Raw genomic sequence first — 16,377 nt, 5'->3', positions numbered from 1 at the left:
ACACTTCAACAGTCTGAACAATCTGAAATTACAATAAAGCTGCTTGTTAAAACACACAATGAGGCAAAAAACTGTGCATACTTGAAGGAACTGAATGCCAGAGGACTTTGTGACAGATATAGTGTATGCCGTTGTCATGTGTGGTACATATTTCAGTGACACTTAAAATAACAGTCTTACACCTGTGGCTGCACACGATGTACCAGCAAGACCAGACATGTTAAATAACCTGACAGAGGGATGCTGTGCTGCAGAAGAACACGGTTAGGAGAAAGATATGACATGAACATCACCTCAAATACAACATCTGGGTGTGTATACCATATCTATGCAATAACCTGTTTCTCTGTATAGTGTATACACATTATACTGTAGAAGAAACATTAAGGACATGGCCAGCTTGATAATTACATCAATCATGCATGAAATATGTTTGCAAAAACAGAAGAGCAAAACTACAAACATATTTTACAATAGGCATGGCGCCCACTAGTGTTTCATCAGTGTGACATCAGCCAAACTACTTAAAAAGTGATCCTGAGTGTTAGGGATTACACTTTTGCTCATTTTCCTTTGCTTGAAATATTAACACCATGTCCGTTATTCCAGGAGCCCATTTCCTCTGTTGGGCAGGAGGGTTCGGTTTGGTAGCCTTTGCAGTGCAGCTCTGGCTGTTTGTGGACGTTTTGGCGTAAGTTGATGAGATGTGTTAGAACGTATGATTGGTTTGTGCTGGTTCTCTGATTGATGATAATTCCCAGGAGCTTCTGACCTATATGGCAAAATAAATATTTATTAGCGCAAAGCATGGCAGATTCAGGAATGCAAACCTCAATCATGCTTGCACTATCCATTTAAACATAGTAACTAAAACATACCATTGTGCTCTAAGAGGTGTGATGCCAAGACTTGTGGATGGTCTACATGGTTTTCGGAGAATTTGAGGTGACATGGTTTTTACAATCGTGGTACTCTGGGGCTCAAAGATTGAGTTTGTCTTTAAGGCTCCAATATTTGACATTTGTTTGTCCTCTGATGGCATCAACATGCCAATTTCACCGTTATGAGGTTTGATTCTCCTAGTACGAATTTGTGTTATCCTCCGGCCACCAGGGGGAGCCACTGCACTCAGTGGCGGTGAAGGTGACATCATACAGTCTGATGTAGAGGTGACTCTTATTTCATTTTGCAACTCTGTGTCTTGGTGTAACAGATCTGAAAAACATGATAAATATATAATAATTTAAATGGCTGTATACATACCAACTTTATATGGCGAGTGCTTAAAGCCTTAAAACTTAAAAATATTGAACTTTTGCTATGCATTATATGCCAAAATAATTTCACTTGCCTTTGAGGTCCAAAATGTGTTATGTTGGGTTCACACAAGACGCGTTTGATGCGTTAAATTCATATGGACGCTTGAACATTTCGAGTGTACTCGCTTCATTCTCGCGTGAAAGCCGCGCATGAAATTCTATTCATCAAGACATTCAAGACAGCGCGTTTTAAGGCCAAAGTTAAAATTTTTCAACTCACGCATTTCTCGCGGCAACGCTCAATTCGCGCAAACTAGAAGCGCGAATGAGGCAGAATCGCGTCTACTGCGCCGCGCTAAATGCCTCATTTGTGCCGCGAGACCTCCAGACACGCGTCAACGCGTCTTTACATTGACTTAACATTGAAATTACTCGCGCTTGACGCCTCTACCGTGGCTGGTGTGAACACCATTACTGAACGTTCACAACAGACGCGAATGAGGCTAATAAATCATGCTAATCGCGCGTAGTAGGACTCTTAGATATTTTAAGTTAACTTGTTTTATTTGACACGTTTTATTTTTCTCGTGAAATTCGCATGTGAAATTTAGACGCGAATGCGCATAATTTGCTGGCCTCAGCTAGCTTGTATGTATGTGTATATATATATATATATATATATGAAGAGTTTAGTTGCAAAACGAGATAACTCGTTTTTGTCAAAACATGTTTATTATTATGTTATCATGTTATTATTATAAAAAACGAGATTTCTGAAAAAAAAAACATAGTTATCTCGTTTTGCAACGAAACTCTTCATATTATAGCTCATGTTGAGTAAAGAGCGTTTTTACAACTAACCAGATTGTCTGACCTCCTCACTCACTTTCCTTCAAGCACTATCCTTTTTATTCCTGTTTTTATAAAAGTACGAACGAAGATGTGTCGTACAGCTCCGGGTGTCCACATACAGCGACTATGATTTTGTCCTCCATTGTTGTTTTCGTATTTCTGCCTCCGCTGGCTACGTCATAATCACATCACTACTACGGCAATTAAGGTCCTGATTGGTTAACGCGGCATTAATATCCGCCAAAGTTCAGATTTTTCAACTCATGCGTTTCACGCGAATCATGCGTGTCAAATTCTCGAAATGCTCAATTCGAGCCACATCATTCGCAGGAATCGCGCCACAGGATGTCTATTGCGTCTTTGCATTAACTTAACATGTAAATCATTCACGCTTAACGCTTCATTCGCATCTGGTGAGAATACACCATTAGACGCAATTGACTGTGCAATGCAAGATGCATTCTCAGCATTGCCACAAGGGGCACTAAAGCAAGTATTAGCACGAACAAATTCTATGATCAATTTTCTCGTTCAGGTCAACTTGCTGATCAAGTAAAAGTTTGTTAAAGGAGTCATATGACCCGATTTCATGTTTTTCTTTGTTTTTAGAGTGTTAAAGGAGGAGTCCACGATGTTTGAAAAACGCTTTGGAAAAGGAGACGGGCCGACTACCAAAACACACTTATAGCCAATCAAATCAAATCAAATGCCGGGTTGCGTATGTGTGGGGCGCGTCTTGGGGTATTGGGGTAGGGGCGTGTTTGTTTAGGTGATTTCAAATATCAACATTGGCTTTCAAACATCATGGACTCCGCCTTTAAATGATGTCTGTGCACATAAAAGATCTGTAAAGTTGCAAAATTTAAAGTTTCAAATCGAAAGAAATCTTCTTAAAAGTGAAGCGTCATCATCGCCTACCTAAAACGGCTCGTTCAGAAAGAACGTCACATTTACGTTAACGTAATTTGGCCAATCACAACGCACTGGATAGCTGGCCAATCGGTTCACACCTGTTTACACCGCACTTTCTCACAACGATGAGCTTTGTACAAAACAACCTGTTACAGATGGACGGGACTTAGAGCTGCTACAAAAATATACAGTATGTGGAAATAATGAACCATAAATCACGCAAACACATTGTATTACACCAAACACACAAATTAATGTGCCCTTTTAAACTTTAAACTGTCTGCATGGTTATAATTACCTACCTGAAAAATAACACATTTAATTTGGCGCAAACTAAAGAGTAACTCAGTACTTTTGTGCATAGGTTTCTTACCGCCAACGAAACACCACACATTAAATGTGTACAAAGTGTGGCTTGCAAGTTCATAATATTTGTATGGGTGAAAACATCACCTGGTGAAAAAGACTGAAAAGACGAATTGGCAGAAGTTGTTGCCTTGTAGACAGTCCTCTCGTCCTCCTTTTCATTTCTAGTGATGTCATCGCTAATAAAACTATGATTATGACTGCAGTCGTCATCTTCTTCATCATTCTCATCATCATCACAGTGGAGGATTTTCATAACCTGGGGCTGGCGGTCCTTTTCAATAGCTGATAGACGTCTGTCAGGGGTTATAAGACAAACACATTTTTTTAAATAGAAATAGAAAGTGCAGAAATGTGAGTGGCTGAGAAAAGTTCAATACTTGTTATGCTCGATTCTCCAGGTTCTGAGCTCAGCAAAAACATCACTGCGGTCCTGACTGCTTGGCTGTTCATCGTCATACGTGCGTTCGGGAATATAACTACCGAGTCGTGTGCTGGGTCGGGTTTGAGAACGAGAGTTTTGAACCTGGACACACGAAAGGTAAGAAATTGATTGACTGGTAAGGGAGTTGCAAACATGACTTTTGCTGAACGATACTGTAGAAAAATGTGATAATGCTTTAAGTTTGTCAAATTAAATTAAATTCAAATATATTTTTTCAAATTAATCAAATTGAATTTTTGCTGTTGATGATTGGATATATATTATAAAGCTGACCATTTGTTTCTTTGTCCTTGCACGAACCGCCTGTAGTGGATTCCCGCACAGAAAACTGCCAAAACCTGTGTGGAAACATTTCACATAATATTAGTCAGAAAACAAGCAGATCTACAAACAGAATTCAGTTTTTGCTTTTCATGACTTTTGCAATACCATGTGCAGCACTGCCACCTACTGTTAGCTGAGATTATCTATGCCCAAAATTAAATTAAAATCCCAATCACAGTCAAAAGGGAGATAACAAGAATTCCTGTTACAGAGATCTGTCATAGTTGCTAGAAACGCAAAGGATAAGATTTTATCTTTTATACTGACACTTACTGGTATTACTTTAGAAAAAGTCAACATTGTGAAAATATTTTAATCATGAGCTTATGCGTAATATCATAAATGGTTAACTTTTACACCTAGAAAACGACTAGAAAAGCTACCAAGATAAAGTGAGTATTGTATTGGGCTCCTCATGGTCGTTCAACATGGTGGCCACCACCAGTTAGAATACTGATATGACTACGTGTCATGTGAGTGGATATAATTTAACACAAATTAGAATTGTTATATGTGTTAAATATTTTAGTAAAAGTACTTACTTTCGAAAAACGAATCGAATCGTGAAACCAGTAGCTGCATTTCCATTACCCTTCAAATTGAGCAAAATAACGAATCAAACGGCAATTGTGCAAAAAGCTCACATATATCGCAAAAAAGTTTTAACGCACGGTTTGGATGGATTTTCAGGGAAATTTGAAAAAAATATATATTGCAAAACTGCAATGGAAACTTCGCATTTGAAGTTTTTTCGCATTTACAGGTCACCTGACGTGCCTAAGGTAGCGTGCACACCAAAGCGTTTACGCTGGCGCCGGCGTTTGTTTTCAATTGTTTCCAATGGAAATGCGGTGCTTTTTAAAAACGCCAGCAGCTGCGGGGGTTTGTTCGCGCTCAGAGTTGAAAAATATTCAACTTTGGGTGAAAAGCTCAGCTCGTCAACGTCACTTCTCACTCGGCTGACCAATCACAGTGTAGGAGTGGCGGGACAAATATTATAACAGCCATTGTATTTTTGTATTTTATTTGTTTGATTTTTGTAGCGCTTTGGGTAAAAAAGAGCATTATAAATAAAATTTATTATTATTACGGCTGAAACGAATAATCGTGCAAATGCGCGGTTTCTCAACGAATGAATTTTAATGAATTACGGTGAAATCCCGGCACATCCAAACGCCAGGGGGCGCTCTCATGCAGAAACTCCCTTTGTGCCACAGAAGAAGTAGCATTACAAACGCTATTCCAGGAAATGTCTACAGGAATATTTATATCGCTGTTCTTCAAATTGTTTCAGGTGTTGCTTTTTGAAATGCATGTTATAAACGACTCTGACTCGTAACGATTTTAGATTGATAAGGACTTCCTACTGACCAAATGCCGTAATACACGCACAAGCTGTGCATGAAACAAAGAATGCGCAGCCTTGCGATTCAGAATCGATTTCAGACAGGCATCTTTAATGGGACACGCGATTTAATCGTTACATCCCTAATTATTTTTATTATTAACCAACTAGTGCATCGTTCAATGACTGATAAACAAAGTAGAAGTATCATAGCAAGCAAAGTCGGCATCTGACTGGCGTTTTCAGCAACGTTTAAATGCTTTGATGTCCACGCACCCTAAAAGTCACATGATCCTTCTTTGATGGTATGTTTGGTTGGCATTATAAGAACCGACAAGCACATGACATCAAAATACCACCAGAGCGATTCTGAAGTTGCTGCTGTGTAAGCTTTTCGAGTCTACTCTTGTGGTATTTTGATGTCATCCGCATGTCGGTCTGCGGGGAACCATGTGAAGTCGAACACACCCATCGCATAGTTTTTGGAATGACTTATCGCAAGACAAATAAATTGCATTTGATTAATGGATATGCCGGTTTTTGTAGAAATTTTGAAAATAACACTAACGTTTTCTTTAATAAAGCAAATATTTAATAAACACGCAGCTACTAACAATTCACAGCACTAGTAAAAATTTACAGACTGAATATACGGCAAATTGTTTTGGATAAAAGCATCTGCTAGTTGCAAAAATTTAAATATATATAATATATCCAATCCCAAACATGCTTAATACGTACATACACCTTACCACTTGTTAGATTGCTGAGCTCATGATCAATGGTGGCTGGATCGGAGTTGTTTGACCCTGGTGTTGACCTGGAGCAAGAAGTGAGAGGTCTGGCACTGCCTGGGCGACTACAGACACTGCTGGAGGATATTCTTGGGCTAAGGTGCTGAGCAGAACCAGGTCTCCCACCACATACACTGACAGACCGCTCCTCTGATGGCAAAAAAATGATTCACATCATATTTATAAACAGTAATGGACTGTCATTTCTGCGGGGCTCAAAAACTTCCAGGTCCAGAATTTAAAGTTACAGTCACCCCTGGTTGAACCACTCCAACCCACAAATGGTTTATTCATTGGCCGAATGTTTACCTGTATCTGTGTATTCCTGTGTATCGCTGATGGAAAAGTCTTTGATGGATTCTCTGAGAAGAGTCCAGTCCATCTGTGTGCTTCTACCGCAGTCAGGTTTGTCTTCCTCAACCGGAACGTCATCGAGAAACCTCAACTGAGGAATCATCTCACGCACCGCAGACCTGTAGCTGTAGTCTGCCTGTTCTCAAAAATACAACAAACCATATGTGACCCTAGCTGAAAGCAGAATGAATAAGCTTTTCCAAAATGCACGAAGCAAGAATCAAAAAGAAATGATTGATTTAGTCCGGTGTGGAAAAACTTGACTGGCCTGCATAAAACCCAGACCTAAACCCAACTGAACACCTTTGGTATGACTTGCAGGATTTAGGTCAAACCCTCATCCCCCAAACCCATCAATGACTTGTACACATAGGTCATTTCGGAAGAGAAAAAGGCTCCTTTAAAAACAAAGATGAACAAAATACTTTAAAATGGTATAGCATTAATATTGAATTTTCTGAAATAGATAAATATGTTTATTACAAGGGGTCGTCCCAATAGCTTAATCGGTAACACTTACATGAAGGGGTGTTCATAAGACAGACCTGACACCTTCATAATCATAACATGACACGTGTAATGAACACGAAGATGATTTTATGCAAGTTTATGACAACTGTGATTAAGTGTCATGTTTTTAATGCAAATATGACAATGTTTGAGATGTCTTTGTTATGACAACTTGACAAAGTAATACATCATAACTGACCACTTTTTACCACTGATACAAATTGAAATTGTCATTAAAATGCCATTAAGTGTTAATACTCTGTCAAATAGTTTTATAATAGCGTCATGAATATTTTTCTTGACCTCAACTACAGTGGTACAAATATAATTTGTCATTAAAATGTCATTAAGTGTTAATACTCTGTCAAATAGTTTTATAATAGCGTCATGAATATTTTTCTTGACCTCAACTACAGTGGTACAAATATAATTTGTCATTAAAATGTCATTAAGTGTTAATACTCTGTCAAATAGTTTTATAACAGCGTCATGAATATTTTTCTTGACCTCAACTACAACGGTACAAATATAATTTGTCATTAAAATGTCATTAAGTGTTAATACTCTGTCAAATAGTTTTATAATAGCGTCATGAATATTTTTCTTGACCTCAACTACAGTGGTACAAATTTAATTTGTCATTAAAATGTCATTAAGTGTTAATACTTTGTCAAATAGTTTTATAATAGCGTCATGAATATTTTTCTTGACCTCAACTACAGTGGTACAAATATAATTTGTCATTAAAATGTCATTAAGTGTTAATACTTTGTCAAATAGTTTTATAATAGCGTCATGAATATTTTTCTTGACCTCAACTACAGTGGTACAAATATAATTTGTCATTAAAATGCCATTAAGTGTTAATACTCTGTCAAATAGTTTTTTAATAGCGTTATGAATATTTTTCTTGACCTCAACTACAGTGGTACAAATTTAATTTGTCATTAAAATGTCATTAAGTGTTAATACTCTGTCAAATAGTTTTATAATAGCGTCATAAATATTTTTCTTGACCTCAACTACAGTGATACAAATTTAATTTGTCATTAAAATGCCATTAAATGTTACTACTCTGTCAAATAGTTTTATAATAGCATCATGAATATTTTTCTTGACCTCAACTACAGTGGTACAAATTTAATTTGTCATTAAAATGTCATTAAGTGTTAATACTCTGTCAAATAGTTTTATAGTAGCGTCATGAATATTTTTCTTGACCTCAACTACAGTGGTACAAATATAATTTGTCATTAAAATGTCATTAAGTGTTAAAACTCTGTCAAATATTTTTATAACAACGTCATGAATATTCTTCAGTTCATACATTTTTTAAGTTTCCTCCATGTGTTAAACAAATAAAATCAATAGTAATAATAATAATTAAAATTGATAAAATTATATTTTATTGCATTTGGAGACCAAATCACCTAAAATTAAATGAAAACAGTACAATAATGGGTTAAGCCATGCAGTGGCAGGCTTTTGATTACATTTAATTAATTAAATAAATTAAATGTTTTGTTATTTTTTGATACTTATTGACTCAGAAATGTGCATAAAATCCCAGCCCAGTCTCACGAAATTATGTACCTATAGTCACGTAATTTTTTAAAATTCTTTTCGTGATACTGTCACGATTTTCCGTAATTGTTTCACAAATTTCTGTTTATGTGTCATTGTCACGTATTTGTTACTCAACTGCTTTTCTTACCATTGTCGCTTTGGTTTAAGGGTTAGATTTACATAAAATGACATCCTTACCCAAACGCAACTCTAACCCTAGCCAGGTGACAAGGGTTTAAAATGTAGAAAATATAAAAAAATAAATCAGAAAAATTTGTATAAACCAATACCTAAAGTGACATCCTAACGCAAACACCAAATCTAACCCTAAACTGAAGCGAAAAATGGTTTGAAAATAAAAAAGCAGTTGAGTAACCAATAAGTGATAATGACACATAAACAGAAATTTGTGATACGATCACGAAAAAACTTGGAAATTCGGGACAGTATCATGTAAAAGAATCCAAAAATTACATGACTATAGGTACATAATTTTGTGAGACTGGGTAGCATGATCATGACACGTGTCATGTCATGATTATGAAGGTGTCATGTCAGTCTTAATGAACACCCTTACAAATAAAGTGTTACCGCTTTATCTATATCAGTGTTTCTCAAACTTTTTCAGCCCAAGGACCACTTTATCTTCCAATATTTTTCTGAGGACCACCTAACAGAATCCCACTCTAACACTCCCCGAAAAAGCAACAAAATAGGAAGGATAAGCTAAGTTTAAGTGTAATATGCAACTGTTTCAAGTCAAAAACTAATTTTTTAAAAACAAATGCAATGCTAGAAATTATAATATGAATTTTATTTCATTTGAACAAGTAAATGTGAAATGAGTTACAGCTTAATATGAACAACAAACTGCACATGTGAAAAAAACTGCAATTAAACAAACTATAACAGCCTATGTCCCACTTAATGTCATTCCAAAGAGCCATTAGTTTAAAACTGAGGTGGTGGGTATATGAAGTCTATGGTTGTAACTATGGTAACAATAAAATACTGAAAAAAAAATTCCCCTTAATGTCCAAAATCACTGAAATTACAGGGATTTTACACATGAAACAAAAACTAGTACAAAATTAATAGATCTGTGTATTTTAGCTGCTTTCAGTTGACGCTTGATCTTTTATTTTGACTCCTCTTTGGTTTAGCCACCGATCCATTTTTACGTCATTAAAACAGAATGGCAAGAACTGATATCACAGTTTCGCAAGTGCATTAAAAATCTCCTTAAATAAGTGACGATTGTATAAACACTTGCCTATAGTTTAGGTCATCTTTTGGCGGACCACTGGGGGGGTTTGGCGGACCACTAGTGGTCCGCGGACCACACTTTGAGAATTACTGATCTATATAATGTATATTGGTCACTTGTTGCTGTGAAAGTATATGCAAAGAGACCTGATTTTATCTGCAGTGAGAAGGTATAGTAAGTAAGTAAAATGTAGAATGAAAGCGAATGAGGCCGCCCTTAATTTCCCACTTCATGCATATTCAGTGCAGTTTGTTTACCCACTGCAGGCTTGCCCCAGTTTTGCGATTCTTGGCACTGACCAAAAACAATCCAAAACGAGATAAACACAATCTGATTAGAAGTCTGAAAGCACCGCTCTCAACCCAGTCATCATTTCATCATCTAGGTTAACTATAGACACGATATAGTCTGGCTATGAGTAACCCACTTCTACCCAAAATTAACTTGATGTCATTTTTGCCAAAATAACTTGCGAAATGCATGATATTCAATCATGTTAGCAAAGTCATTACAGGGTGATTACAATGTGTGTTTCATTTATATATATATTATTATTTTATATATTTTTTTTAATTTGTGTTTGTACAGCTAGGGATGCACCGATATGGAAATTTTGGCCGATATCGATAACCGATAACTCTTTATATTTGGGGGACGATAACCGATAGATATATATAGATATATAGATATATATATATAGGCCGATAAATATTCATATTATTTTCACAATGAAAAACTCCCAGACCGTGGACATCTTGTCTTTGCACTAGACTAGCCTCAACACGTGTCATCTTCGTGCTATGTCACAGAAAGCACCAATCAAAACTCCACATGGCCAGCAATGAGCAAGTGAAGTGGTTCAACAAACCAAAATAATCCATCATTTATCGGCTTTCATTTATCGGCCTAATTTTGCTATCAGACCGATAACCAATAACATTAAAAATAAGCAGTTATCGGCCGATAACGATATGTCGGCCGATATATCGTGCATCCCTATGTACAGCTATTAGTTGTACTTTAAATGCAAAATTGCTTGCTGGAAACCCTTGAAACTTCTTGCTGATATGGCAAGAACAGCAAGAACGTCACACACACACACACATTCTTTGATCTCACTGTTTTAGTTCTTCATTGGTCAAGAAAACATGTCATGTGATCAATATGAGCATTGAGGATATTATGCTTATTTTAATACACAATATTGTATATAAGTGACCATATTGGTATAGTGAAAAAAAGCAAAAACATTTGAGACTAAGAATTTGAGCTATTTTTATAAATGCTAGCGCATTTTTAAGATTTTCTAAGGTAAGGTTCGTTATTCAGAAAAGTCTGATGCTTTTATCCAAAATCACTATTTAAAAGTGTTTTCAAGTATGTGCATTTCCTAGGAATCAAACCCATGACCTTGACATTGCTAGCTAATGGGTAAGTTTTCAGAATACTTATCACCTGTTCGCCAGGCAAAACTGTGTGTTTGATCACTTAGAGAAGCACATAAAAGCCACACAATTTAATATCTTTCAACTCTTCATTACTGTACCTCTGAGGATCCTGGACCAGGACGGGTACATACAGGGTTTCCTTCCAGGGAAAGAGTTCGGAGATTTTTACAATGGCCCAGATGCCACACTTGATTCAACAGATCATCCACATCGTTTCCCTCCAGGTCCAGCACCTCCAGATTGTCCATCATACTGAGATGGATCAGCTCTGATATGTTGTTGTATGCTATGTATAGTTCCTATGTAAAACACAGTTTAAAAATCAAAGTTTTAGACAAATTTATAAAAATATTGATGAAATATTATTTATTAACCCTTAATTTAAAGATGTCCCTTTTTTAAAAGCTTTGGTTTACTCATGTTGCAGACAGGGGTTCAAGTCCGGTTCACATCATGGCCCATTCAGCTTTATCCCATCATTTTCTATTCCCTATAACTAAAACTGTCCCCCATTGCTGGAAGTCGAATGTAATTTGAATGACTTTTTAAAAAATGTATATGTGAAGCATTATGAAGATAATGGGAGCACTGCTTGCTAGATATGTAAATTGAATGTTTTTGTGTCATTAAAGCATAACAACGATGAAACTATGAACTATGAAAAAGGATCTGCAAGACTATGAATTGCTTCTTAACTTTGTTTATACCTTTAGGGAAGAAAGACAAGGGATTCCCTCCAAGTCGGTCAGACCACAGCGAGCCAACCATAAGACCTGCAGGTGGGAAAGGCTGGTGCCAAGATCCCTGAGGAAATAGTGAGAACAATAAGACATCATTCCCAGCAGAATTCCCTGATTCGTTTTCCCTATGGAGCACCTTCATAGATCCTGATACTTTTTACAGCCCCTTACAAAGCAGGCAATGTTTTACATCTTTTAAGTCCCATGTGAGCCTTGAGCTTACAAGTAACCTTGTGTGTCTCCTCCCTTTTGAGGAATTTTAAGACATCTGCATTAGTTATAGTGTGAATCTAACCCATGTACTACTAAAAATAACCTTTGACAAATTGATATATATAATTTACAAAAGCTTTCCTTTGCCATATTTCTGAAATCCAATGTGTGATGGTGACAGAAAAGAGCACCAGATGACCCAAAACCTTTACATTTTTTATGCATGTTGCAGACACTACCAGTTGGTAGACCAAAACACAAGTAAGATGAGCTTTTTGTGATTTTTCTGAAGGTCCTTCAAAACATATTTTTCTGAACCAGGCCTTACAGAAAGAAAGCCATACAGGTTTGAAATACCATAAGGGTAAGTAAATGATGCCATAATTAAACTGTCCTTTTATATATAGTATACAAATTATCTTAAAAGATAAAAAGGTGGTCTTACCGTATAGATAAAATCAAACTGTTGTTCATTTTCAGCTCTCTAAGTTTGGGCAAGTAGACACCTGACAGGCAAGAAAAACAGTAAAAAGCACATGACATTTGCCTCAAATGTCACAGATGGTGATTTCTCTATTCCTGGTTACTCAGTGATGTCCATCTATCCACATAGTCAACCACTTTCTGAGTCCAAACATACAATATGTAAAATACCCCAGATGATGGTTTGGCTAAGTTTCAATGCTTATTACATAATATTGGCTTTCCTGTGTCACACAAAAGATGACAGAGTGAACAAGAAGCACAAATAAATAAAAACCAGCGCAGCATCCGAAATCGTGCTGTGACAGCACTACTGAATGTGGGTGTAGTATGAATACATTTCGGATATACTACATCCACCATGTTTTCATTGTCATGTGACCCATATGTCCTTTGACCTATGGCGTAATCAGAACAACCGCAAGTATCATTTATGCATGTGTTGTTTAACAAGTACATTAAATCCCAAGATCTGCCCGGTTTATACTGCCCTACAAAGCGAAAGCGCAGTAACTACGCATTTGGTCAAAATTGAGTTAAGGGTTAAAATGGGCTTTGTGAGATCTGTTGTGTCTTGTGACAAAGTCTCCTGGTTAAATTTTGTCCCATTTCAGAGAAATGTGTGTGCCAAAATTGCAGTAACATGTTTGACTGGCTGGTGTAAAAAACTTTAAAGCCATTTTTCTCAGTTTCAGTGTTTGCGTAGATACTGCACTTAGCCTTTGGAGGGCAGTATAGATTTCTGGTATTTTTATTATATTCCCTTTTTTAAATTGGTGGTCCCCATCAAATGCACACTTAAAAACCTAGCCGTAAGTAGTAGGTCATCCGGGCACTTTTCGCCTACTGTTTTTCGAATACTATGAATTCGGACATACTACTCACCTTACATACTGATTTTCGCATAGTATAGACCTTTTCATCGGACACATGTGCATTGTCACGGTTAAAGCATCTGGACTGAACTTATCTTTCGGTCTCTGTTTGTTTAATGGTCTGCTAGTGGCTAAACTGAACTGTGGAACAAATACCTCATTGAAAATAACTAATGTTTTGACAGCGATCATAGATCACCACTATGTGAAGGGAGGTTTGGCTGCCGATCTGTAGATAACATTTTACACAGTAACGTTAGCTCAGTGTCGTTTTTGATACGCAATAGCTATAATTTGATCTAAGGAAATGTACGTGTTGTTTAATTTGCTTGTTATCAGAAATAAACTACTCTAAATGGACTTTTTTTATTCTTTGCAGAGTTTACCAGAAGTAACGTTTGTTCCACGAAAGCCGTTTGTTTATGTTGCTACTGCTGAAACCATCTATATAGTATGGAATTAGGCGATTTTGGACGCGGTGTCTTACTGTAGATACGAGTGTATTACCTGAGTGACTTTAAAGGGGACATTTCACAAGACTTTTTTAAAATGTCAAATAAATCTTTGGTGTCTCCAGAGTACATATGTAAAGTTCTAGCTCAAAATATCATATATTTATTATAGCATGTTAAAATTGCCACTTTGTAGGTGTGAATAAAAATGTGCCGTTTTGGGGTGTGTCCTTTTAAATGCAAATGAGCTGATCTCTGCACTAAATGGCAGTGTCGAGGTTGGATAGTGCAGATTAAGGGGCGGTATTATCCCCTTCTGACATCACAAGAGGAGCCAAATTTCAATGACCTATTTTGTTTTGTTCGTTTTCACATTTTCTAGGTTGATAGAAGCACTGGGGACCCAATTATAGCACTAAACATGAAAAAAGTCAGATTTTCATGATATGAAGAGTTTCGTTGCAAAACGAGATAACCACCGTTTTTTTTTTCAGAAATCTCGTTTTTTGGTTGTGCATTCCAATTAATTTCAATTCAACTGCAGTTGGTTTGTTTTGATTTAAACCTTCATAACTTAAAAAATACATCTAAGTAGCACCATGAAACAAAATAATAACATGATAACATAATAATAAACATGTTTTGACAAAAATGTTAAAAAATGGATTTATCTCGTTTTGCAACAAAACTCTTCATATGTCCACCTTTACAGCTTGCCATTATAATGTAGACATGGCAACAAACTTGTTAATGGAGGATTTAACTTTACACAGATTTAGGACCAGATACACCAAAGAAAATTTATCAACAAGGGACCAGTTGGTAGTCAACATTACTCCATAAATGCTGTTACCAAACTTATCTTGTCTCGGACCCAAAACGCTGTAATTATACACCAATATTGTTATTAATAATATGTTGAATTTGAAGTAATTTGATAAAACCCCTGTTGATTAACAGGGTTAAAAACTGATAATCATATGTCAGTCTCACCAAAGTTATTCAGAGAGATGTGTCGGGTGTCAACACACATCTCCAGCGAGGTCACTTCCTCTAGGTTGTCTGATCCAGACAGAATTTTCTGGAAAAGCAATTAAACTTACACTGGAAACTTTTCATTCATCTATTGCATTTAAATTATAAAATTGGTTAATTTTTACATTTACAACCACGCAATACAATATAACTTAACCTTTTAATGTTTAAACTAAAAACTGACAGCCTACCAACTTTGCTGGTGATAGAGACAGTTCAACCATTACATGGTCAGAGTCCTCAGGGTCAGCAGGAGTTTGTATCACATCAGATCCATTAAATTCATGCAGAGGAGCTGTGCCAGGCCTTTTTATGAAGGTGTCACTCATGATTTGTTTTCCTGTTGTGTCTGAAAGAAATTACACGTGTCCTATATTTTATAATTTAGTTATCCTCACATCTAATATACAATGTCTTACCTTTGGGACAACCTGGTAAATTTAGTGTAAACGCATCTCTGTTTCTACACACTGGACAGCGAGAGCTGAAGTTTGCATAGCAACTGCACGGTTACTTCCTGGTTACGAGAAAGCGCACGTGTCATGTGGGAATTGTAGTCCAGTGAGATGTGTGAACTATAAAACAATAATTTATCTAAATAATTAAACAATTTCAGTTATTTATCATACGATTTTTTTTTTGGTCATAAAATGAATGTAATTAAGGCATGAAGCAAATATCAACTGGTCAGTTTCATTATATAAATATATTTTAAAATTTCGAAATCAAAACTGTAAAGCATTTCCCTCTTAAATTACGTTAAAACTACATTTAAAAGGAATAATTAAATGATCCTGTAAGTTTTAAACTATGCGCGAAATTATGGTGTCATACTATGGCAAAGGTGTGCCTCGTGAATATTAATTATTCCACCATATTCTTCCAGTTCTAGCTGACAGGTAAGCGGGCCAATTAACGAATTTAGTTACATCAAATATTAAGTAAACAATATTAATGGAATCAAGTGATTGGGCTATAAAGGAGAGTTACTTTAAAATTCATGAGATCTGCCTTCGTCTAGTAACAGGCTTGTTCGACTTCATGCAGCGCCGCATGAATCTATAGCCGGGTGACGTCAAAGTACCGCGAGAGCAATTCGCGAAATCATACGGGTTAAGTTTGCTTTTAAATCGCTCT

At 36.4% G+C, this 16,377-nt stretch overlaps 1 protein-coding gene across 2 annotated transcripts; it reads right to left on the bottom strand.

Annotated features, from left to right (window-relative positions):
- Positions 1–464: 464 nt before the first annotated feature.
- On the bottom strand, positions 465–15,775 carry LOC141362441 (leucine-rich repeat-containing protein 56-like). Of its 2 annotated transcripts, none has more exons than XM_073864519.1 (13): positions 15,660–15,775; positions 15,432–15,589; positions 15,199–15,286; positions 12,841–12,901; positions 12,150–12,246; positions 11,541–11,741; positions 6,607–6,787; positions 6,256–6,447; positions 4,108–4,172; positions 3,770–3,915; positions 3,477–3,685; positions 879–1,215; positions 465–772 (listed from the first exon to the last, which is right to left on the bottom strand). In XM_073864519.1, exons 2-13 carry the CDS (start codon positions 15,567–15,569, stop codon positions 601–603), a joined length of 1,887 nt encoding a protein of 628 aa, XP_073720620.1. In that variant the 5' UTR covers positions 15,570–15,589; positions 15,660–15,775; the 3' UTR covers positions 465–600. The 2 variants fall into 2 exon arrangements, with proteins under 2 accessions (XP_073720620.1, XP_073720621.1); XM_073864520.1 differs by having other exon boundaries at positions 15,432–15,610; positions 15,660–15,757.
- Positions 15,776–16,377: the final 602 nt, after the last annotated feature.

Source organism: Misgurnus anguillicaudatus, unplaced genomic scaffold, assembly GCF_027580225.2.
Source record: "Misgurnus anguillicaudatus unplaced genomic scaffold, ASM2758022v2 HiC_scaffold_27, whole genome shotgun sequence".
NCBI lineage: Eukaryota > Metazoa > Chordata > Actinopteri > Cypriniformes > Cobitidae > Misgurnus > Misgurnus anguillicaudatus.
The sequence above is the reverse complement of the archived record's forward strand: the minus strand, read 5'-3'. Positions and strand labels throughout refer to the sequence as shown.